General features: G+C 29.8%; 1 protein-coding gene and 1 long non-coding RNA gene across 8 annotated transcripts; both read right to left on the bottom strand.

Moving 5' to 3' along the window:
- Window positions 1-2,669, bottom strand: LOC150025467 (uncharacterized). Of its 4 annotated transcripts, none has more exons than XR_016514566.1 (4): window positions 2,388-2,669; window positions 960-1,163; window positions 695-847; window positions 1-95 (listed from the first exon to the last, which is right to left on the bottom strand). It is a non-coding gene; the product is annotated as an uncharacterized LOC150025467 (long non-coding RNA). The 4 variants fall into 4 exon arrangements; XR_016514568.1 differs by having other exon boundaries at window positions 4-95; window positions 726-847; window positions 2,388-2,644; XR_016514567.1 differs by lacking the exons at window positions 1-95; window positions 2,388-2,669 and adding an exon at window positions 1,515-1,624 and having other exon boundaries at window positions 123-847.
- Window positions 2,670-13,079: 10,410 nt separating this feature from the next.
- LOC137823800 (phosphoglycolate phosphatase) lies at window positions 13,080-21,705 on the bottom strand. Of its 4 annotated transcripts, none has more exons than XM_068629073.2 (9): window positions 21,518-21,705; window positions 20,872-21,046; window positions 20,129-20,404; window positions 19,784-19,994; window positions 19,097-19,243; window positions 17,853-17,977; window positions 17,142-17,346; window positions 16,089-16,342; window positions 13,080-13,401 (listed from the first exon to the last, which is right to left on the bottom strand). In XM_068629073.2, exons 2-9 carry the CDS (start codon window positions 20,979-20,981, stop codon window positions 13,233-13,235), a joined length of 1,497 nt encoding a protein of 498 aa, XP_068485174.2. In that variant the 5' UTR covers window positions 20,982-21,046; window positions 21,518-21,705; the 3' UTR covers window positions 13,080-13,232. The 4 variants fall into 4 exon arrangements, with proteins under 4 accessions (XP_068485174.2, XP_090150446.1, XP_068485175.2 ...); XM_090294320.1 differs by having other exon boundaries at window positions 20,123-20,404; window positions 21,518-21,676; XM_068629074.2 differs by having other exon boundaries at window positions 21,158-21,519.
- Between the last annotated feature and the right edge of the window lie 2,401 nt (window positions 21,706-24,106).

Raw genomic sequence — 24,106 nt, 5'->3', positions numbered from 1 at the left:
GGTGCTGCCTAGCAATTCCCGCCCTTGCTATGACTCTAAGTTATCCAAACTTCTCTTTTCACTTTTATTGTTCATCACTTTGTGGGGTCCAACCTCTGCAATAAATCTGTTATATATAAAATCAAAGCCTTTTTTCTTTGCTGCAAGCATGTAGTTACTAACATTTTAAAATTTTAATAATTAAATATTAATTTATAAATTATTTATAAATTTTTATTAATAATAAAAATTATTTTAAATAAGTTTATAAAATGATTTCTAAATTAATTAATATAATAACTAATTATTTTTATCTTTATTTAATGATTTTTTTAGTGAAACCCTTGCATGCATGGCTAGAATTCCTTCTTCATTTCTTGGTAATTCATGAACACCCTTCCAAATGATTAAACTAGAAGCCAAGACTCTTTAACGTAATAACTGGTCATACTTACCTAAAATGAAAATTGCAGAATCAATAAAAAAAAGCTTGAAAAATCCACCAGATCAATTCAAATCAAACCCATCATTAACCCAAACCACCCATTTTTTGTTTTTGTCAATTTCACTAGAGGAATACAAAACAAAAGTGGTGGGATGGGTATATAAACATTATAGGAACGAGTGAGGGATAAGGGAGATAATTAAATAAAGTAGAAGTATACTATTGACCAAGATGCAAGGTCACACTGCAGAAAAGGAAACTAAAACTCACTCTACCATGCCACCGCTCTCTCAAATCCCACCTTCTTTTCTTCACCCTTCAACCATTGCTGAAAACACTGCTAGCACCACCTCCAGAAAGCAAGAGTAGGGATATGATTTTTTTGGAATTTTCAAATGATGATACTATTAATTGAAAGACCTCCTGCAAGAAAAATTCATCGATAAGATTCAATTGATTTACTGATTTTTTTTCTGTAAAGAGCATGATAATAGTCAAGTGCATTCATAAACTGTGGTAAAAAAATTATGCACACCTTCATTTGATCATCATCATAAGGAGCTTCAGGTGCAGTAATTCTTGTTATTTCACTGAAGCAAGAGGCAACTACAACTTTGACATCCTTATCTGAGTGCCTTAAAAGTTGGTCAGCAATCAATGCTTTCAATGATGGAGAGAGTGCATTTTGCATAGAATCTGTCGGTGACTGTTCAACCCTTGATATACAACTTTCTACTTGCTGCCGTGTAAAGGAAAATACAATATATAAAGTAAAATAACTTTAATACTTTGACTAGCCATTTAGTTAGGACTATTTTCTTATAATCACATATCTTTTATGAGAAAGGAAATTTTCCTCTTCACCTCACTTCAAAGTTCAAACTCATGCTGTACTTTATGGTTTTTATATGATAAAACTACAAAATCAATTTTTCCTTGAATTGCCTAGATTCAGAGACATTATTTATATCAGAATAATTCTTCATCACTTGTGAAGCTAAAGAGTATATAGATTACACATTAAACAATGCCGCTCTTTCACACTACTGTAATTTACAATAGATGCTAAATAACTAAAAAAAATACAAACCCAATGCAACACCAACAAAGCAGAGAGGGCAACCAAAGTATGTAAGAACATGGAACAGAAGTCTCAAATCCAACACCTGACTATTTGAGATTTATGTAAGATCAGCTACGATATAAAGTGTTTAGTAATTAGCATAAAAAAAAAACATAAGGCAAAGACAGCTAGGGAACACAACCAGATGTGTATATGAAGAGTCTCTAAATTCAGAATATAGTATATTGGTCACTAACAAAAACTAGTGACAGAGGATTATTGCTAATTTTATATTTGTAAACAACCCCTGTTGTACCATAGCAATATTAGACCATGTATTGCAATATAATTTACTTCCTTTGTAAATATATTCACAAAACCCAGGATTGTGAAACCAATATATGAAAAATATGCCACAACTATAGTATAGTTTTAACCATGAATTCAACAGATATTGCTAATATGCTATTAAATTGTCCAGAGCAATAAAATATATTCAACTTATAAGTGAACAGGGATGTATCCAATGATTTCCAGCGAAAATCTGAAGGGATAATTAGTTCTTTTTTAATATTTTGATATTCCTTTCTTCAATCTCACATAAGAAATCCCTCCACAGTTGCAACTCCCCTGCCAACACCACTACAACCAAGCTCGACATTCTCAAACATGGAATCACTGTTGCCAGTTGCCACCTCTCCAAACCCTCAATTACTACACTCACCAGCGAACCAGTTTTCACCTCACTTCACACTAACACAGTAAATTTATCACAGTAGCAAAGCCATACACAATATTTGCTTCACAAATTAAGAACAACAAATTAAGAACAACGATAGATTACACTCGGTTTTGAACAATAGATTTTGAAGATAGAGTTTAGGGCGCGCGAGCACAAACCTGAACAAACGATTGATTGTGTTGAATCCTTGCATGGAGGTGGTGATGGCGGACCCGAGAGTGAGCTTTAGTTTCGTGAAGAACAGAGGGTTTTGTGAGAAGACATAGACATTAGGGTTTCGTGTGGAGTAGCCATATGGAAGAGGCGTTAGGGTTTCGTGTGAAGCAGAGAGAAAGAGAAGAGGCATTAGGGTGTGGAGCAAGAAAGGGAAGAGCGTTAGGGTGTGGAGCGGAGAGAGGAAAGAGGTGTTAAGGTTTGGTTTCCAAACTAAGTAAATTTTCAAAAAAATATTATTTTCCAATGTAAAGTAAGTTTTAAAAAAATAATAATAATTTCTGAAAGCAAGTTTAAAAAAAAATGAATAATGAGAAAGGGTGTATGGAGGGAAAAAACTGGGGAACTTTAGGGTAATTGCGACAGTTAAAAATGTCATATTATACTGAAATGACGTATTATACAAAGATAATTGTGGCGGTTAATCAAATGACGTATTATACTGAAATTTGTGGCGGTTATTAATAACTGCCATAATAAAACCGTCATTTTTTACACTATTTTTTGTAGTGGGTATAGAAAAGTTGATCATATTCACATTTCACATCTAAGTAAGTCCATCCATAAAAAGTTAGTAATTGATCTACCACTACAAGAAAATTATGAAATAGAAATCACTTTTTAGAGACAAAAAATAATTAGTTGCTATAGTGACTAAATTAGAAATTATTTTAGAAACTAAAAAAAATATTGGTTTCTAAATTAGTTTCTATTATTGTTAAATAGTTTCTAAATTGGTATCTAATTAGTTACCAAGGTTTAAATTACTAATTATTTAGATTCCAAATTTGGTAGCAAAAACGTTGGTAGTTAATTAGATACCAATTTAAAAATTATTTAACAATAATAGAAAATAATTTAGAAATCAAAAAAAAAATTAGCCTCTAAAATGGTCTCTAATTTAGTCACTATAGCAACTAATTATTTTTTGTCTCTAAAATTGGTTTCTAGATTTTCTTGTAGTGTACCTACACTTAAATTTGAAAATGATAAGGTTTGTGATGCTTATAAAAAGGAAAACAAACTAAAGTTTCTTTAAAATCAAAGAAAATTGTTTCTACTAAAAAAACATTTGGAATTAGATCATATGGATTTGTTTAGTCCATCAAGAACTAAAAGTGTGGGTAGAAACTATTGTTGAACCTTGTGATATTCAATGTTTTGAAGAATCCAAATTCTTTGAAGGATGTTGAAGCCTCTGCTTTGCTTGTTGTTGTTGTGCTTGTTTAAGCTTTGTTCTGGGGTAGTTTATATGTTGTAATCCACCCTTGTATTAAATCTCAAGCAATTAGCATCTCAATTCTTATCAAAGTAAAATGTTTTTCAAACTAAGTTGAAACAACCGATTGTTTTGTCGAAACAACTGATTGTTTATACTTAGGTGTTTTGAGAAAGATTGAAAACTGTTTTTGAATGGTTAAAACTGTTAAGTACCAAAACAACCGATTGATTCGAGGAAACAACCGATTGTTTATTTTGGAACCATAACAGAAAAACTATTTTTGTGTTTGACTGAGCTTTAAATGATTTAACTGAATACGCTCTAGTCATTAAATGCTTTGACCAATCTTTTAAAGCAATTTAAGAGTTTGTTAAGATTTGATAACAAACTATATCTTTGTATATATTCATAAAAACATATTTGATGATTAAGAATCTTTTGACAAAGTTTTTCTAAAGAGTTTTTCAAAGTGCTGAGATTGCTTAAGAGTTTGTGATTGATCAAGGTGCTGGAATAGGATTCTACTTGTATTGATTTCAGATATTCATCTGTAACAAGTGTAATCTTTGTAATCTGTTGAACAATTCGTTTCTGTGTTTGTTGAGATTGGTTGTGTGTTCTTGAGGTGTTCAAGATCAGCAATCTTAGTGTTGGCCAAGGAGAGTGTGTTTCTTGAGGTGTTCAAGGTCATTCTCTTGGTTGTTGTGTAAGTGATCAAGTGGTGATTGCTTAGTGGATATCCTCAGGGTTTCTGAGAAGACTGGATGTAGCTCTAGTTTGGAGTGAACCAGTATAAACAACTGTGTACAATCTCTCTATCTCTAACTCTTTAAATTCAGTTTATTTGTTGTTTGCTAGTATAAACAACCGATTGTTTCTACGAAACAACCAATTATTTTTCTGGTAGTACAGCTTTTGCTTGCTGTTTTGGCTAACTGAGTTGCTGAATCAATTGGTTTCTGAGATAAATTCATTCTAGCTTTGAAAAGTTTGTGAAAACTCTTTTAAACAATTCAACCCCCCCCCCCCCTTCCTCTAGTTTAAAGCCATCTTTTCTAACAACTATTGTCCACTAATTTTAGTGGATGACTACTTTATATGTACATAAAGTCTTTTTTCAAGTTTCTAAAAGTGGTGCTTTTAAAAGTTTCAATAAATTTTGTAAAATTATCTAAAATGAAAAATATTTGAAAATTAAGTCTTTAAAGAAGTATTATGGTAGTGAATTTCAAAATGAGTCCTTAAAAAAATTGTGAAGAATGTGATATTTCACACAATTTCTCAATTCTAAGAACATCACAACAAAATGGTTTTATTGAAAAGAAAATTAGATAATTGGAAGAGTTAGCAAGAACCATATTGAATGAAACTATTTTACTAAAATATTTTTGAGTTGATATTGTAAATACAACTTATTATGTTTTAAATAAATTTTTAATTAGGCCTATCTTCAAATTTACACCATATGAAGTTTTTAAAGGAAGAAGATGATAATGTTAATTTTTACCTTTATTTTAGTCAATTTTTGTATTAACATAATCAACTCTTCTTCAACTTTTAACTTACTTAGTCCCCATTTTGATATCTTTCTTAAAGAAATTAGATTTTGGTTACTATCATCTAATTATACCACTAATTCCATTAATATTTTGTTTAACAATTGAACATGATGTGTGGAAGAGGAAATAAAAGGTTAAAGGTTGAATTTTCAAAATATCACATTACTCGCGTTGAGCGCCACATTACTCACGTTGAGAACTAGTTGGATCGAGAGTTACTCTTGGTTATAGTGCCCAACGTATAATGTCACGCGTTGCACGTTGCTTTTGCTGACGTGGCATCCTAAGCTTATTTCTCCCTTCTCCTTCGAGTGAAGGGGATTTTTTGGTTTTGGAAGAGAGAAAAATGTGTGTTTGGACACAGAGATCTATGTTAGGGTTTGGGAGTCTTCCTTTCTTTTCTTTTATTTTCCATCACCTCCATTGTTCATCTTTACTTTCTGGGATCTTCATGACAATGAAGAGCTAAACCCATTTTGTTGGGGTTAGATGTAACCAACTAAAATATCATGTAATTGGTATTGTTTATATTGATATATGTTTTTTCCATTCAATGTTAGTATTTTATTTTTATGCTTAATGCTTGTTGTGGTTTGATAATCCATAACTTGATATTTGGTTCATTGGACACTAGAAAATATCTTTTAGGGAAGGTAAAGGTACTAAACCCGAAGAAGGCAAAGCCAATTTGGACAGCTAGGACCGATAACACCCAAAAAACTTCTTTTTTTTAATTCATCCCATTTTATTTGGGCGAGAGGGGGTTGTGACTCACCTGGGCTACGGATTTGTCGGTTGGTTGATTCTCAAAATCACCTCTTGATAATCTAGAATTGAATCAAAATACCTAATGAAGCTTGTGTCTGGAATGGAACTTGACTCATTAGTTGTCTTAAACCCTTGTTGTGAACGCAAGTTTGCTTATTAAGTGCTCAAAGAATTGACTCTTAATAGGAAAACTTAGGCTCATTCTACTAAGGAATTAGGGTTTGAGTATACTTGTGGGTTGACTTTAGCATTAAATTGGAAAGAAGTTGAGTTATTAGATGCATGAGAGTGAGGTTTGGTGAAGTCAAACCCTAACAATAACATATCATATCATTTCTAATGTATTCCGCATTCTAATTGTTTGATAAAATCCCAAAAAAAATTGATTATTTTTTCATAGTATTAATTTCTTGAATAAAAACACAATTAATGAAAATATCATTTGTCTAATTTTGTTATCAATTGCAAGTATTGTTTTGTATTGCACAAGTTCTTTGGGAGAATGAAAATTACTTACTACTTGTTATTATGTGATTGGTACATTTGCCATTGAACGAATCGTGCTAACAAGTTTTTGTTTCCGTTGCCAGGGACTAGTGTTCCAATACAAGGAAATTGTGCATTTATAACTCTTTTAGACTTTATTCTTTTGTTCTTACTTTTTTTTTTCTCGTATACAATTTATTTGGACTAACTTGTTCTAGTTTTATGTGTGTTCTTGTGTATGCAAGGTACCATCCGAATAAGGAGGATTGTTTCTTCAGAACCCTTACTTTTCGATCCAAAAATATAAAAGACTGCAAATCTTCCATTCTTGTATCAAATGTTGAGATTGCAATGTTCTGGTATGAGCTGTGAATACATATTTGTCACATGATTTCTTTTAGAATGAATTTGTTGTGTGTGCTTCCTCTAAGAAGTGACTGAATGACACTTTAATGCTTGATCGTAGTAATCTTGTTCATCAACTTTCATGGTATCTCAATCAGATGCTGAGTATGGAAACTATGAATATTGTCTTTGTACATGTCTTTGTGTTCTTAAAACACATTTAGAAACTCCTCACGAATCTCAACAATCAATATAACCTTTATATTAGAGCATGAGTATCACTAAAAATAATATATTCTAATATCTTTGAATTATCATCTCTTTCTATTCTCATGTATTAATTCAGAAACATATTATCAAGATTTTCCAGGTTAACTTAAATTAAACACTTAAGCGTAAATAAATTTAATTTGATTTATATATCATTTGAAAAACTATTTAATATATTATCAATTATATACTCTATTTTTTGAAATCTTTCTTATACATATTTGAATAAGATCCATAAGGCATAATTGTATTCATAAACAATTTATGATTACATAGGAAACTATATTTCTTCTTTGAAATATTAAAGCACATGCATAGAAATAGTTTTGCATTGTATTTCAAATCAATTTCGCAAACACATTTTATTCTTAGTTTCAACTATTCGTTTTGATTTAAATCGTTTTCAATGATTTCACTATATCAAAACAAGTATGAAAATATTTGATAATCATTTGAACATATATAAAATGTAAATACTGAGTTTGTGAACTTCCCTTTGAAGATCGTCCAACGCTCATCATCATTTGTCACATGTATAACTTGATCATTGTCTAACGCACTATAGAGATTTTAGCGTCTATCAATTGTGTTAGCTCTCTCTAACACTATATAACGAGTTTGGTCCATTAAGTTTTTATGTAGACATCATCTATCATCTTTATAATATCTTTGTATAGCTTTTTCATAGTTTGAACATCGTCTAGCGAGTTCCTGTAAGATATCGTGTGTCTCTTTCAAACTAAGACTTCTTCTAGCACGATTTTGTTCGCTCAACATCATCATCTATCATGGATATATAGTATTTGACAATGTCAAATAGATTTTGTGTAACGTCATCTTTCTTCCTTCTAAGACATCATCTATTGTGCATTCATGGTATAGTCTAGAACTTTTATTCTTTGCATTGTCTTAAATGTTTATCCTTTTGTCAGTTTCAGTTCTTTGATAATGTCTACCATGCCTAAAGCATCGTCTGTCATATTGAATCTTCACAACGTGTATCATCTGATATGTTCTTTGTGAAACCTATTAGTTCATATCATATGCTTGGCTCTCATGATCGTCTAATATATTATTTGTGAAGTCTATTAGTTCATATCATCTGCTTCGATCTCATGATCGTCTAATATATAATTTCCAATTGTCATGTACATGAGTGAGCTTGGTTATAAACCAAAACACATCTTATAGTATTTGTTATCATCAAAATCTTACACTCTCAATTTGATGGGTGATAGATTGTCTGATATCTTTACAATTGAATGTGAAGATCAATGGTAAGGCAAGCCAAGAAAATCAAGTTATACAAGTGATCTTGCTGAAAATACTAGAGTGTCTAGTCTTCTGGATTGTGTGTGAAATCATTGTAATTCTTCACTTTGTGAAGATGTACTAGTGTGAGCTTTCTTTGAAAGTATTTTTTGTTTCTTTTGAGAGTACTTAATCTTAGGGAAAGTTAAGTATAACCTAAAGAGGTAGGAATACTCGTTATAACCTAGAAATATGAGAATACTTGTGTAACTAGTTGGTTAGTGAAAGCTCTTAAGAAGTTACTTAAGGAGACTAAACGTAGCTCAGATTTAGGTAAAGTAAGATAAAATTCTTGTGTTGATATCACATTACTCTTATTATTATTTATACTTTGATTTTTATTGTTAGATAGTCTACTAAACAGTCTAATTATTTTATTAATGGTAAAACTAGAGTCTTATTCTTCTCCAAGAAAATATGCATGAAAAACTCAGAAAACAACTAGCAACTTTTTTGCTTCTAATATGTAAACTCAAATGAAAAAACAAATAAATAATAAGAAAAAGTATAGTAAAATTCATATAAATTTTGTGCAAAACCATTTTGAAAAAAAAAAACAAATTGATAACAGTTTGGTGCAAATTATTATTCATAGCAAAATTTATAAGTATTTCCTATAAAAAAAAAATTAACAGGAAATATGTGTTTTTTAATAGTGTTAATTTAATAAATATTAATGACTAATTATTTTGTATCTTTAAATTAATTTATATTTAATAAAAATTTTATAGTGAAATAATGATTTAAAAAATACAAAGAAATTGTATTCTATTTCATTTTATTTTATTTATTTAATTAAAAAAGTTATTTTAGTACATTTTAAAGAAAATAATATTATATATTAGCTTAATTTTACTTATAATAATATTTCTATATAAAATATAACACTTTATGTTTATATTATTTATAGTAACATTTATATGAAAAATGTTACAACAATAATTGAAATTTGTTTATTATAATATTTTAAATATAATTACGAAACTGTTACTAAAAATAATAAATGGTCATATCATTTTGATAACCTCTTTGGTTCAAAATGCCAAGTCATTGAATTTTTTATATTAGAAAAAGGTAGATGTGCATTCAACACAGTCTCAACACACATCCATTATAAGTGACTAGAAAATTAATAAACAAAAAATTAAAAATAATGAATTAATTATTCATTCATTCTTAATAGTCAATTAGTGTGCAATCTTTCTTGATAATGAATCTTTTACCTTGTTATTGGCAACATATTTTATTCTATTATAAAATATTGTGGGTAAAATTTTGTTCTCAGTTGACTAAATTACACAAAGGAAAGGACAAAAGGAAAATACAAAAAGTGACAATGGCCATAAATGTTTGCTCCATTAGTGGACATTACACACTACACAAAGTTAAGGTCCTACAATTCTCCTTCTAAGTTTGAAATGGGTATAAAAACTAATTTAGTTATTCAAATTGTATCTCTTTTGATGTATTAGTTAAAACCCAAGAAAAATTTGAAGAAGTTCATCAAAATTTTAACATTTTATCTAAGTTTGTAAAAATAATATTACTAATTAAGTCGTTGGAGTAATGACCAGAATGAAAATAAAAATTAAAGACTTTAATGAAACTCTGAAAAATTTCTTAGATTCTAGGAATTAATATAAAAATGTAATACAATTCTATAAAGACTAAATTAATCATTTATTCCAAAAAAAAAGTGTCCCTTTTCAAAAGAAAAGATTTGATGGAAACTGTTTGATAGCTAAACGAGTATTCTGTACCTTGTGTTAATACTTAAATGCAGTAAACTCATTAGTTACCATGTTAAAAAGAAAATGATGATATGTACAATCATAAATATTTTAAATATTAAAAGATGTTTTAAAAGGACTAATAAGAATATAATGAAGATTTTAAAATTTATTTATATCGTGGTGAAATCATCTTTATGAAAGTAATTTGACATTTCTTTACAATCTTCATATTCAAGGTCCACTATCCTCAAAATGGGTGAATATTAAGCATTTATAGACCTTTATATATAATCCGAATAAAAAAATATATTAAATGTTCTAGCTTTAAGTTTCTCAAAAAAAAATTGCAAAAAAATAAAACCACATCTTTTTTTGGATTTTTTTATCTCAAATTAAACAACATTCTATGACTATCATGTAAATGTTAAGTATATTAACATAATTAAAATTATCACATCTAAAATATCTAAAGTTTTAATCATGAGAGGGTATCATATTTTGTAGCATTGATAAGATCCAGTTTAAAAATGTTTGATGTTATAATTTTAGAAAGAGAAAAAGCAAAATTCACTTTTAAAATTGTAGTGTTGGTTTTTCTGTAGCAGATTTGATTTTATTACCTAGACAATATATGAACATGAATTGACTACAGTTTGATTATGCGCAACCGTGCAATAAAGACAGTAAAGTGGTTACTTCTTGTGGTCCACACAAACCACAATAATTTCCGACATCAGATGATATTATAATTATGTTTGATTACAAAGCATTCTTCTAATGTGACCTAAAGAGATGTCCATTTCCCTATAATCAAATTTTGGTTTCTTTCCAAACTTTGGATAGTGATGCTTCATCAACCACTTAATCATACCTCCAATCAAAATTTTGTTCGAAATGAAAAAAAAAAAAAAACTGAGATGTAGTACAATACTCTATAATTATAATATGATTATAGTCATTTTTAGAAGGTTTTGTCTTTGATAATTCACAGTGCACTAATTATGGAGGACTGTTTCTTCCTGCACCTCCATCTAGCACCCCATATAAAATATAGCACCCCATATATATGAAAATATTTTTTTATCTTTTTGTGTCACCTTCATATTTTAGATTATATAATTCAGAATTATATAATCCGAAAGTCTAAATTTGATAATAGTTTTTGGATTATATAATTCATGTATTTAAAAAAAAAAAACTTTCAAATTACATAATCTGAAAGTTAGAAAAAAAATTTCGGATTATGTATTCGGAAAAAAAAAAGACTTTTGGATTATGTAATACAGAAGCTAATTACGAATTTTAAAAATAACTTTTGAAGTATATAATTTAGAATATTACGTAAGAATATTTTTTGAAATACGAAAATTTATGAAAGAGAGAAGAATATATAAAAAATACAAGAAGAAACACTCGTTATTATGGAGGGTGAAGCCCTAGTAATTGCCCTTAAAGATTTTTAGGCATGTCAAAAAAGTGGGCTTATCATTTTATAATCTTCTTCCAAAGTTATCAAAGTTAATTCTTCCTGCACCCCGATGAATTATGACATGCACTCGATATATTTTAAAATTTTCAAAGTTACCTTTTGTTTTGGAATTAAAAATCTAAAATATAAAAAAAATTAAAAAAGTAAATCTATAATAGATTTTTGTATTTTATAAATAAAATTTCAGAATAAAATTGGGAAATCAAAATTTCTGAAAAACAATTTCAAAATATAAAAATATAGTTCAAGAAATAAATTCCAAAAAATTAAATCTGAAAATAAATTTCAAAAAAATGATTGCATAATCTAAAAAAAATGTTTTCTAAATCTGTCTACATTTTCTCTTTCATCTGGATCTATTTCTCTTCTATGCTCTTCGATGAAAAAAAAATATATAATCCAAATAGGACTGACAAAAGGACTATTGCTAGAGTGAATCAATCACCCATCAGAGTGTGATCATGTTACATTTAAGACGTTGATAGTGCTTAAAATTGAATTTGCACGTCTTACGTTTAACAAGTTTGGTCGTGATCTTATCTTATACATGAGATATTGGTTGGTGTTGAAAATTTAAATTTAATTGGAACATCTGAAAAAGTATTTGTCAACAAAATTATCTTAATTATAGTGGGTTAAAAGAAATATCAGCACAAAATTATCTTTTGTTATAGTTTAAACAAGTCAAGATAAAATTCTTGACATTTTGTAAATTGGGAGACAATTTGCAAAGATACAATTCCTTTTGCAACTTTAAAAAGCAAAAAGTTTTAAGCCTTTTTTAAATATTTTATGAACTAATAAACATTATATTATATTTATGTTAAAAGCAATCTATTGGTTCATCAACCATTTTTAAAAACAATTAATTAGATCTCTTTGATATTTGCAATGTTATTTGATTGTTGAGTAAGCTGAATCGGTTTAAAAATTGCAGATATTGCAAAATAAATTGAAGAAAAAGCCTCCATATTCTACTATATTGATATCCCGTCCAACTTTGAACCTTTAATAACAAATTTGGCATTATCTCGAAATAAATAAGCTTTCATGATTATCAAGCCAGTTAAATAAATAATAAATACCTATAGCGATCACAAGTTTCTGTTTCAAACTACAATTAAATTAAATAAATAGAAATATATAAATTAAATACATATTTTAACTATAAATTAAAAAAAAATCACATTTTCATTATTCAAACTAATGGAACATAAATGTGTCTAATAGGAAAACAAAAACAGTTACCAAAATAAATAAATAAATAGAAATAGTTACAACAATACAAGCAAAATAGCAAGAAAAATGTTAACATTAAAATAGTATCCTCATTCATGTGTAGGAGTATAGATATAGATAAGAAAACCTATTTTGCTTGCATTGTATTGAAAATGTAAAACCGGAAATAGAATATAAATAAATAATAACTATGCATGAGACGACCGAAAAGGAGATGAATGGAAATAATGAAATATTTTCCATTTGATGGAATCTAAACCACAATTCTGTTGTAAATGCCACTGTGGAATGAAGCAAAAAGAAAGATAAAACAATGATGAAAAATTGATGGCACTACAAGACAACACAACACAAGTGTACCGGTTATCTCACTTCCATTTGAGAGACTGCCTAATGCCTGTATAAATGAGTCCTAAAGATCTCCCAATCAAGCTAACTAAAAAGAATGAGATAGCATCACTCACTTTATCAATAACTGCTCTGATTATGGGCATGGTGATGTCAGACAACTCCAGGAAAAGGCTGAAGGAATATCGCCTACAATACATAAAAATTAACACCAATTATACTTACTGAATGAAAGTTTCTCCAAAACGAGTGTTTCTAAAGTGAGAAAGGGTGGGAGCGTGTACCTTTATTTCTTGTAAAGTATCAAGATCTTAACAGGCTAAAATTTAAGAGTAGATATACCCGAATTGCTCAAATTAAAAGAGCCTTGTTTAATTATAACAGGAAGATAGATATATAAGCTACTCTGATCCATTTTAGTCCACCTTTAAATGAACTACACGGGGCTAACCTGCTAACCAATAGGACGATATTTTGCATGGATTGCATCCAACACACTTCATCCACAGACTAATAATATGGTCCACGGGCCAAAAACAATATAAAAGTTTTGAAAATATGTAAGAAAAAATATAAAAAGAAAATAGAAGCAGATGGTTAAACCTGAATTTCCTTAAAAAAATTATAAAAACCAAAAAAAGTCTAAAATTCAATTAAAAAAACATGGATTAATGAAATAGTACAACAGAAAATAGCCAATACACTCAAAGTAATGGTTTACGACTGCTATACAATTTTAATTATAAGCAGTATTTAAGTTAATCCAAACACTATTATGCTCATCTTAGTTTCTAACCTTCGTCACATTTAGACACTGCCAACTGCGTTTCAATGTAATTCCTACAATCAACTACCATCCAAATTTGACAGTTAACAGTTTTGTCTTGCATGCCGACGATGTCTCATTTTAACCTTGCAAATATGGCAACCTCTGTTTTGAAAACAGGACCAGCCAATTCGAAAATAAGACCAGGAGTTGATCTGGTCACCGGTCAGTTAATTCGAAAATAAGAAACAAATCTTCCCAAAACCAGTGCAAATCGCTTCAAACCAGACCAAAACCAGTGCAGAAAACCACATTGCACCGGCCTTTAAAAAAAATCATAATTTAATTTTTTTAATTTAATGTAAAATATTTTAAGATAAAAAAACGCATTTAAAAATTATGCATTGATATAAATTATTTTACCAGTTATTATTATTTTTTTCTCTTGTAAAACATAATTTAGTTATTTTTAGTAATTTACAATTTTTGTATCTAGATTTTCTTAGAATTTTATATTATTTTATTATTTAAAATATTAATTTAATTACTACTGGTTCAACTAATAAATCATTAACCAATGCAGTGCTTGTACAATTTCAATTACTCATTCGATTCAAAACCATTCCTTCCAGCTGACAGAAGCTAAAATATATCATTTGCTAAGCATTTAGAAGTCTAATTTGGACCCAACAGTAGAAAAGGGACCTTATTTTCCAAGTTAAACCCAACAATATATTAGCAAAGCATGTGCCAAACAATCTAATTTAGATAATAGTTGGCAATAACGACTACATTATGCACACACAAAATGTGGAACTCAGTTGAAAAAATTGGACAGGCAGGGTCTGATAGATTTGAAGGTATGATTTGATGTCTCCAACCATTTGAAGATGAAGAATTGAAGTTTGCTTCAACCTTGATACAGATTTGATGATTTTATTGTTCGAGTCTTGTTGAATTATAATTCTTAGGTTTAAGGTTTGTTTGAGGGAGGGTGTGATGTGATGCTTGACATTCATATATTATGTGCTAAAATTGTTTTCAAGAATTTTTACATTATTTCACTTGGTTTAAATGAAAGTCAAGAAATTTTAATTAATTGAAATATACCCTGCTTAGTAAAAAAACACAAGTTTAAACATTTCAATCTATTAAAACAAGTTTTAAATTGGTCAAAATCTTGGAATTTTTGTTAAAAACCAAATTCGTACTGTTTCAACCAATTAGAATTTGAATCAATCGATTATAATCACTAAAGAAGTCAATTCAAGTGAATTCAATGGATTGAAACTCGTTTTAACCGATTGAAAATTCTTTTCAAACTCAATTCACAGTGTTTCAATGGATTGAAACAGATTTTCTACTAGTTGAAAATATCAGTTAAGCCAAATTGATTTCTACCTTTTCTCTTCAAATAGAAAACTCAAAAATAGTTTTTCAAGTAACTTCTTTACAAATTGAATTGAAGACTTTATTATTGAAGAACTTTCTTGGAGCTCTCATTTTGAAAAATCTTTCTAAAGATCAGGTTTTAAGTGTTGCATCTCATTCTTGGTGTGAATCACTAAGCATTGCTTCTAGAGGGAATTTTCTTAAACTTCATTGTCCAGGTGATTTTGTTCCAAATTTGTTTTCTTTGATTAGGGTTATCAAGACTTGCCAGTGGAAAGGTTTCACAAGTGTTGTATGATCTTGTAGGATTCAATAGTGTAAAGTGTTGAAAAACTTGAAGTGTCTGTAAAAACTTGAAGTTAGTGGACTGCCTTAATTAGGGTTCTTTGGGAAGTGAACCTGTATAAACTTCTGCATTTTTCTTCTTGATCTCCAACTCTTTCACATTTGAGCATATGAATTTTATTGTTTGTACATCTAGGATATAAACAAATTGATAATACATCTCAAAGATCTTGATCAAGACTTTCCTGAGTTAATTGATCCAAAGAAAATCTGAATTTAGTTTTCTTTCTGAGAAAGTGTTAAGTTTTTAAATTTCAATTCACCCCTCATGAAGTCAAACCTATTTTTCTAACAGTGTCTAAACAAACATAATGAGAAATGCAGTGACAAGATTTAATTAAGCATGAATATAACGGGTGAAGAGAAAATATACCATCCTGTTAGGGCTCTTAATTCCTTGGTCCGCTTCACAGGCATTGAGAAATGGCTAATCTCAATGCAATGTAATTCAGGTGACGTTGTTTTTGAATTTTGCTGGGTAAGCTTCTTCCACCAATTTTGCTCTTCGATCTGAATACTGTCTGTTAGATCAATGGGTTTGCTCTCAAGAGTACACAGGTCGAAACGATCCTCATACATTGACACTACTGTGTCCATGTTGTGGCACAACCACTGATTCAAAGCCACCTGATAACAAGAATATCACCGAAAGTCTGTGAAATTTCATACAAAATTTAAAATAAATAATAAATGTATGCCGCCAGAAATAGGTAAATCTCACAATACATTTGACTCTCCACTTTATTGGGTTTGGGTGCCAAAAAAGAGTTTAGTAAGAAATGAATCACCAAAAGCTAGTTAAAATGTATCATTTTATCCGACATTAATTTTTAAAAGTAATGCAAGAAATACATATTTTGTGTCGATAAAGAATTATTTTAATAAACTTTGTCATTATCTACTTATCTATCTCACACACCACGTATATCATGTAATAAATTTCAGGTTACAAAATTCGTGATTTTAAAGATGTATATTTTGGTTGGTAGGATAAGAATAAAAAAAAACATGTAAGTTAACCATGACTAAATGAGCAGATATAAACTGTCAATATTACCTGTTCTCTCCCTATACTACTAAATATCAGGAAAACAAAGTTATGGGAATATCAAATAAAACAGGGATAATATCAGGAAAACATAAGTTGTGGGAATATCAAAATAGAACAGTGACAATTTCAGTTCAGTTGATTTTCTGAAAATAATTTTGCTATAACTCCAAAACACATTCTTCAACAAAAGATGGAGAACTTTATTTTAAGTGAATAATTACTTTTTACAGAGGAGTTGAGGAACCATAGTGGAAACTTCTCTCAGAAAAGTATTACACATTCAGTTCTTACAACTCATTGTGGGCAGCCAATGACCATGGGCAAAAAACAGAAATGAGACCCCCACGCTTGAAATTTGAAAACTACATTAAGTACCTCGTTACGTAGCTTTTGGAGTTCTCTGGTGGATAAAGCACATAATGACATATCCAAGCTATTGGTTTTACTTGACACATCACTATCAACCGAATTGAACTCCAGATATATGCTTGCAACCCCATCTGCTAGAGCTACCACTAAGTCTTCTAAAATTGAAATCCCATGCACAGCAAATATACACGAATCATAATAACAATCCTCCCTGATAATAGATGGATGACTGGTGAGTCTCTTAAATCAGAAGATTACTTTTAAGAAAGGAATATTCAAATTCGTCCATCACAGTTACACATCAGCACAGTAGTCTGCCAAAGATTTTTGTTCTAAACTAGTCTTTCCTCAAAGTTAGTCACTTAAAGACAAACTTGGTTGTTTTAAATTGAGGGACTAGCTTGGATTATAAATCTTCGAAAGACTTATGAGCTCATGCACACATAACTTAGGAGGACCAACTTGAGGGTTTACCCTACAACAATATAATTTCAAAACTTAAAGTGGATTAAAAGAAAAAATGGCATAAGGGGGGGGTGCTCCTCAAAGGAAAATGGCAAGCCATGGACACAAAATATGTCAATATGGACACTAATCATTGATCTAAAACAGATTTCCTGAGTATACAAGGCCAGATTTGTAGATCCTGAATTTAGAAAATGCACACGAAATAGATAAACAATGAATAAAAAAAATAGATAATAAGGTTGCTTTTACCTGGGAGAATCAAAAGTAAGATACCAAAGTAATTCTGAATACAGATCTTTCTTGCCAGACCTTGCAATGCTCTCAACAACAGTGTTATCTCCTTTCACTTTTTCAAGTATCATAGATGCAAGTTCCTAAAAACAATGTCAAACTATAGTTTCACTATCTGTTTAATGGAAGGAAATAGGAAGGATAGGCCTTTCTCTGAGAACCCAAAAAGAATCAACCCCCAAGTTGGAGAGAAAGTGGGCAGAAGAGCCCCAAGTTTTCACTTTTTTGTTTTGTTATTTAAAAACTTAATAAATTATATTGGATAACAGTTTTTAATAATAAATAATTCGTGTTAGGGAAAAAATAATAAAGTTAAAAGTTTGAAGTTTTTGGATTAAATTTATTTCTTTAATTAGTATAAAAATATCATATAATTTAGTTATTTATTTCCACTCTCTTCTACTCATCCAAACAAGAGCAATTTATCCACTTCTTTCTTTCATTTTTCTGTCCACCCAAACCCAATGATTTCTATTCTATTTTTTTCATTTCTGTCCCACTTATTTCTCTCTTCCTTGATTTATTCCTGATCCAAACAAAGCATAAAAAGAGAAGCACCTCCCGTTAGCTTCAATAGAAGTTGTACCTTTTGCACTTGTATTCATTAAGGGTAAGAAAAAACTTATCTAGAATTGTAATTGACCTACCTTCTCCTTTCAAGGAAAGTACAAGCCTCAAAACGGTTGGGTCAAACACTCCCTAAATGAAACAAATTGTTCCACCCCTTCAAATCTTGTGCCCTCTTCATATATCCATTCTTACATTGAATTCAGCTCTTCTAAGCGTTCTTTATGTGTAGAGTTATAGTCCTTGATTGCAAAATCAATGCAATATTTTATCTTGAGAATTGCTATATACATGCACATGCATAATACCGCAATCTCAATTAATAATTTTCAAATCAATGATTATAATTCTACACTTTTTCTCCATCTAAAGTAAACTCCTGACTTTGGAAAACCCGAATTGGACTATCTGATATTTTTTGGAATTTTGTCCAAAACCTGAAATTAGAACATTGTTGAAATAGCATTTATCTTACTTACTTGTCTTATGTTTTATATTTCTATATAATATATCCTCCCACTCGCACCCTTATTGTACTTTTAGAGTTTTAGCTGTACCCATATATATGCAACCTAGACTTCTAGCTGTAACGACAAAAGTTAAGTATTGAGTAATATTATACTTTCAATAAATACCTTGTCAGCATTTCCCTTTAGAAGGAAAAATTCCTTTTCCAGCCACGCAGCACAGATAGGGTGACAGGACCGCTGAATTATTTCTGAAAACCTTCCAAACAGACCATCCATACCAACAGCTCTGGAAATGCTTATGATATTGTTGACCTGGAAAACAATTTTAAACAATTGATAATAGCAATAAAATAATTGAAAAAATAGCATACACCTACTTAATCATTTAGGCCTGCATTTTAATTTTGTTCATAAAAATATTACAAGGGGGAAAATTAGCAATAGAGAATCAAACTTTGGGAGTATTATTTTTAATTTCGAGATAACATATGGTAGTCAAGTTTTGTAGGCAAGTTAAAAATTGAGAATTCATCTATATATTAGAACGAAGCAACTGAATCACTAAAGGAGTTATTTGGATATTAGTAAAAATAGTTATATAGCATTCATTAAGATTTCATTCAAATAAATACGTATAGAAGAAAGATATTCCCCAATATATTAATCTTATTCAGACGTTTGAACACTAGCTCAATAAAAAGGTATGGTATCCAAGACATGTTTAGAAAAAACATTTCAAAGATTAATTAGAACAGATCCAATGTTCACTCCAATTTGTCAAAATTCTATATTATACCAAAACAACATAATATAGCATATGACAATATTGAAGAAAATAAAGACAATTCCTACCTCTTCTTCAACTTGCTGAAAAGCAGCCCAAAGCAACCTTAACTTTGGACCCCTAGCAACAGCACTTAAACTCAAGGGTTTCTTGGCAGATTGAAGGATGATGTCTCCAGAATAAGCCTTGTCCTCCAAGGCATTTAGAGAATTCAAAATTTTTCCTCTCACCACATTTAGTACATACTTTGACTCAAGTCCATAATTTTGCTTTGCTGAACTGCAAAAGACACAAAAGCTCTCCTGTAGTTAGAAATAGACAATAGGTCTTTCTCAACCCACCAAACAAAATATTCATCAAATTAAACTGATAAAAACAATTCAACCTTGACATCTTGGTGTGCTTACCCTTACCTACCAGAAATGTCTGAGCTTTCAGGAAAAACATTTTTATCAGAATTAGTCTTTTGATAACTAGCATGAGATCTCTCAACAGGAATTACTCCAGCCATATAAGTAAGAAATATACTGCCCATCAAAAGCATCTGGTCAACAACTGGAACCAATTTAGAGGTTGTTGCACCATCAAAGTCAACCAAAGCCCCTAAACCAATGCACTTTAAAGGAAGCTCCCGAGTACGTGTAGTGAATTTCAAATATGTGACCCTAAATACACTTCTGGAACACTTTCTGAACAAGAGAAATATTAAAAGGTCAGACTGCCAAATTCAAAATAGCTGGCATGAAAAGCAACAAGGATCACTGTTTATTGCATTATTGGGAAACTGATCCTTCCCACCAATCAACATTACATATAACTAAAAACAGGGTGAATTAGCAGAATCATCAATGTGGAATGTATTTAGAATCTACTATAGGCAAAAAACCATGCAACGAAATGAAATCCAGGTTTCTATGAAACGCACTATAATTTTCTATCCACACTATGAAGGCGAATTCGAACTTTAAGAATTCACTTTTAAATGTCTAAAAATGTGCTAGCCAAGATTTACGACAAGCTAATTCTCAGAATTCTCATTAATGTGCCTCCTTCAAGTGCTGGAGGGAGGAAATAGAAGACCTAAAAACACATGTAAGGAGAAAAAAAAAACAGTAGGAAAACTCTTTAAAAAATGTATGATTGAGAGGAGTGAAACCTTGGAACAGTCTTGAGATTTGTAATCTGACCCGAGAAGCCTCTCCCAGTAACTAGCCTTCTCTGAGTATTCAGCTTAACACAGAATGCGGAAGCCACACATTCTGCCATTGATAGAAACGTTGTGGCTCCACACTCAACACATTGCACTACCCCTACAGGCGTATTTGATCAACCTGAACCCCAAAAAAAACAGAAAGTATGTAAAAAAAAGCAAAAATCAAAAACCAAACAACCATAAACTCAAGAACAATTCAATATTCAAATAGTAAACTAGGATGAATTACCCCTGACAGGCACACTAGTGAAGTTAACAGCGAAAAAGAAACAAAAGGAGACATTCGCATTCTAAGTGTGAAACAATTACAACAACTCCGGAAGCCTCAAGAATCCTAGTAAATAACGCGTAATCCACTAATCGTAACTAAAACGTACAAAACAAAATAGATATTGGGGGAAACAATGGCGGTGAAACAAAATTGAGGTTCGTTGCAATGATAGTAGGAAAAGAGAAGGCAAAATTGAAAGGAGAACGAAAGAATGCGAGTGAGAGAGCGAAGAGTGAAGGTAACGAAGTCATAGGTTGACGGGGAAAGGGAGCACGTAGGTTTGGAAATTGATGAGATGAGGATTGAATTTGTGCGTACCTGATTCGTTTCTTCTTGGAGACCGTTTTCAGAGTACAGTGAAATGGCTGGTAACTAACGGCCAGATTAGGGCTTTAAACCTTCCAAAACCTGCGATGCTGACTAGTTTTCGTAGTTGTAAGAACCGCACCGGGTAAGGATTTTGATCCTATGCCACCCACACTAAGATCATATTGCTATACTATGTTGTAAAAAATATCACATCATCACTATTTTAAGATGTCCTAATTTAAGTTTTATAAGTTTTATAAGTTTTATAGTCCCACATTATCTTTAAGATATTTTGTAATTTTTTCTTTAATATAACAAAATTTAAACTCTTTCATTAATATTTTATTTGATTTTGAACATAATATATATATATAAGATAAAAATAGTTTTATTTTTATTTTTTACTTTATACTTTATATTATGTTAACATATATTTAATAGAGAGATCTTACATGAGTTATTTTTAATTTCTTTAATTTAAGAAAAATAATTTTATAAGAAAAGGTTCATTCAATAAAAATATAAATTTTTTAACAAAAATTTAAATAAAAATTATCTAAATCTCAAGAGCACACGACTATATCACAGATTTCTCTAAAGATGTGCTAAAAGTTGCTTCATGCCATCAACCATTTTGCATGCGCTTCCTCACAATTCTAAAAAGGTTATCTAGCTTATATGGTCTCATGTTTTTGTCCAGTTTGGGAAAAAACACTCTGAATGACTCATTAGTTATGAACCTCTAATCACGTTAGGTTTTCAAAATAAAACTAAGTTTTTCCTAAAGTGGTATAGGATCAATCTAGGTCACTTTAGAAACATGTCATACAAGAATCATTGTGTGTATTCTTTATTTCACAAATTGATAAGGGAGGAATTGAAATTGAAATGTAAGATGAACTAAAAAGTTAAGCATATATATTGAAGACTATATCGTATATAGACAATCGTCTAATGAACCGTCTAGCAACACCTAAGAATGTAATGACTAAAATGTAAATGACAGAATATTAAAAATATGAAAATAAAATTCAATGTAAACTAAAGACACAAAAACTTAAATGAAAATGATGAAATACAGTTGTTAGACGATTTGGTCTACAATCGCTTGTTAAACTGTTTAACTACTGTTATGAAGAAAATAAAATGGATTATGTTTGGAGGGGTTAACTATCACTTTTGAAAAGTTAGAATGAAAATCTTTATTAAATACATTCATAGAGAGATCTCGTATTAAAAAAAATGATCATTTATTCCTAAGCATGTTGTTTGAACTGTTGAAAGAACCTTGGTTTGATTGGTCTGAAATTGAAAATAAAAATATTCAATATGATTGCATAGACAAAGACATTGTATTTGAGTCTTTTTCCTTATATATTCTTAACTTTGTCATTTTTACTCAATGTAAGACTCAAACTCACACTTAAATTTTTAATAATAGTAGTTTATATATATGTTAAACAACTTTACTTAATGTTAATTGATGAAATCTAATAATAATATCATTTTATGAATTCATCCAAAGTCTTAATATCCTTCTTAACCTTTTCTAATTTGTTCTACATATTTATTTGAAAAAAAAAGGAAAGGAATTACATTATTTAATTCTATGATCACAAATCACAAATGTATTTGAAAGGTCGGCCTACACACTAGTCTCAGTTAAACAATCAATCAATATTTATATAAAAGAGTTTTTATAATTCAACCTAAGTTATAATTTAATATATATGTATCATTTGATCCTACCCTATTTGATATCCTTGTTAAGGAATTAAAACATTAAAGTAGTGGTTGATGGTTGTTTCTCTTTATTCATCACAAATAATAGTACTTAAAAGTGGTTCCAAAGTGTTGATATAATCCTAATTAGATATGGTTCAATTGAAACTACTGGAGAAAACATAAATTTTTGACTTCTAAGAAAAGCTTTGGTTTGATTCTAGAAAGTAAAAAAAAATAAAAATCAATTAAGTTTCTTCATAAATTGAATCTTAAATCGGCTTATACATATGTTAAAAATAAAAATTTATAAAACTTCTGTAAATTACATTTTTTCTCTCCTATAAAAACTTGTCCAAAGAAGCTCTTGGAATAAATTCTAAGAGAAGCTTATGTACCTAAAATGTCCTTTATTTCTTGGTCAAACGCTATAAAACTAAAGATATAACTAAACATTCATACTACTATTCTTATAACCAAACAAGAAGCTTATTCCAAAATATACTAAAAAATAAAACCCTAATTTTAAAAATAGAAAATTTATTATCTATTCTAATTGTCTTGTTAGTCTTTCTCAACTCTTCTTCAAGCTTCCTAATATTATTTTTAGTAATTCTAACTCTTCTTGTAATTATTAGATTCTTATTTCCAATCCATGTTGACACCAATTTTTGTACGAGTAAGACTTTACGTTCTCTAGAAAGTGCATTTTGAGTATTTCAAGTGTTTTTATTCAATCTTTGTAAAGTTTGTTTTTTGAAATTGTAGATTAGATGTAAATTTGAGTAAAATCCAACTATTAAAATTAATTTTATATTTTATTCTACTCCTTTTATCTTAAAAGTTTTTTTTTTAAATATCTGTGTATGTAAGGAT

Source organism: Phaseolus vulgaris, chromosome 8 (assembly GCF_051622355.1).
Source record: "Phaseolus vulgaris cultivar YP4 chromosome 8, ASM5162235v1, whole genome shotgun sequence".
Lineage (NCBI taxonomy): Eukaryota > Viridiplantae > Streptophyta > Magnoliopsida > Fabales > Fabaceae > Phaseolus > Phaseolus vulgaris.
The sequence above is the reverse complement of the archived record's forward strand: the minus strand, read 5'-3'. Positions and strand labels throughout refer to the sequence as shown.

What these genes read in the sequence shown, in the direction of transcription:
- LOC137823800 (XM_068629073.2), bottom strand. Translation starts at nt 20,981, where the DNA reads ATGGCAGAATGTGTGGCTTCCGCATTCTGTGTTAAGCTGAATACTCAG. An exon ending in TTCAGCAAGTTGAAGAAGAG is followed by an intron (nt 19,244 to 19,783) that starts GTAGGAATTGTC and finishes ATTGTTTTCCAG; the next exon opens with GTCAACAATATCATAAGCAT. An exon ending in CTTACTTTTGATTCTCCCAG is followed by an intron (nt 17,347 to 17,852) that starts GTAAAAGCAACC and finishes ATCTATTATCAG; the next exon opens with GGAGGATTGTTATTATGATT.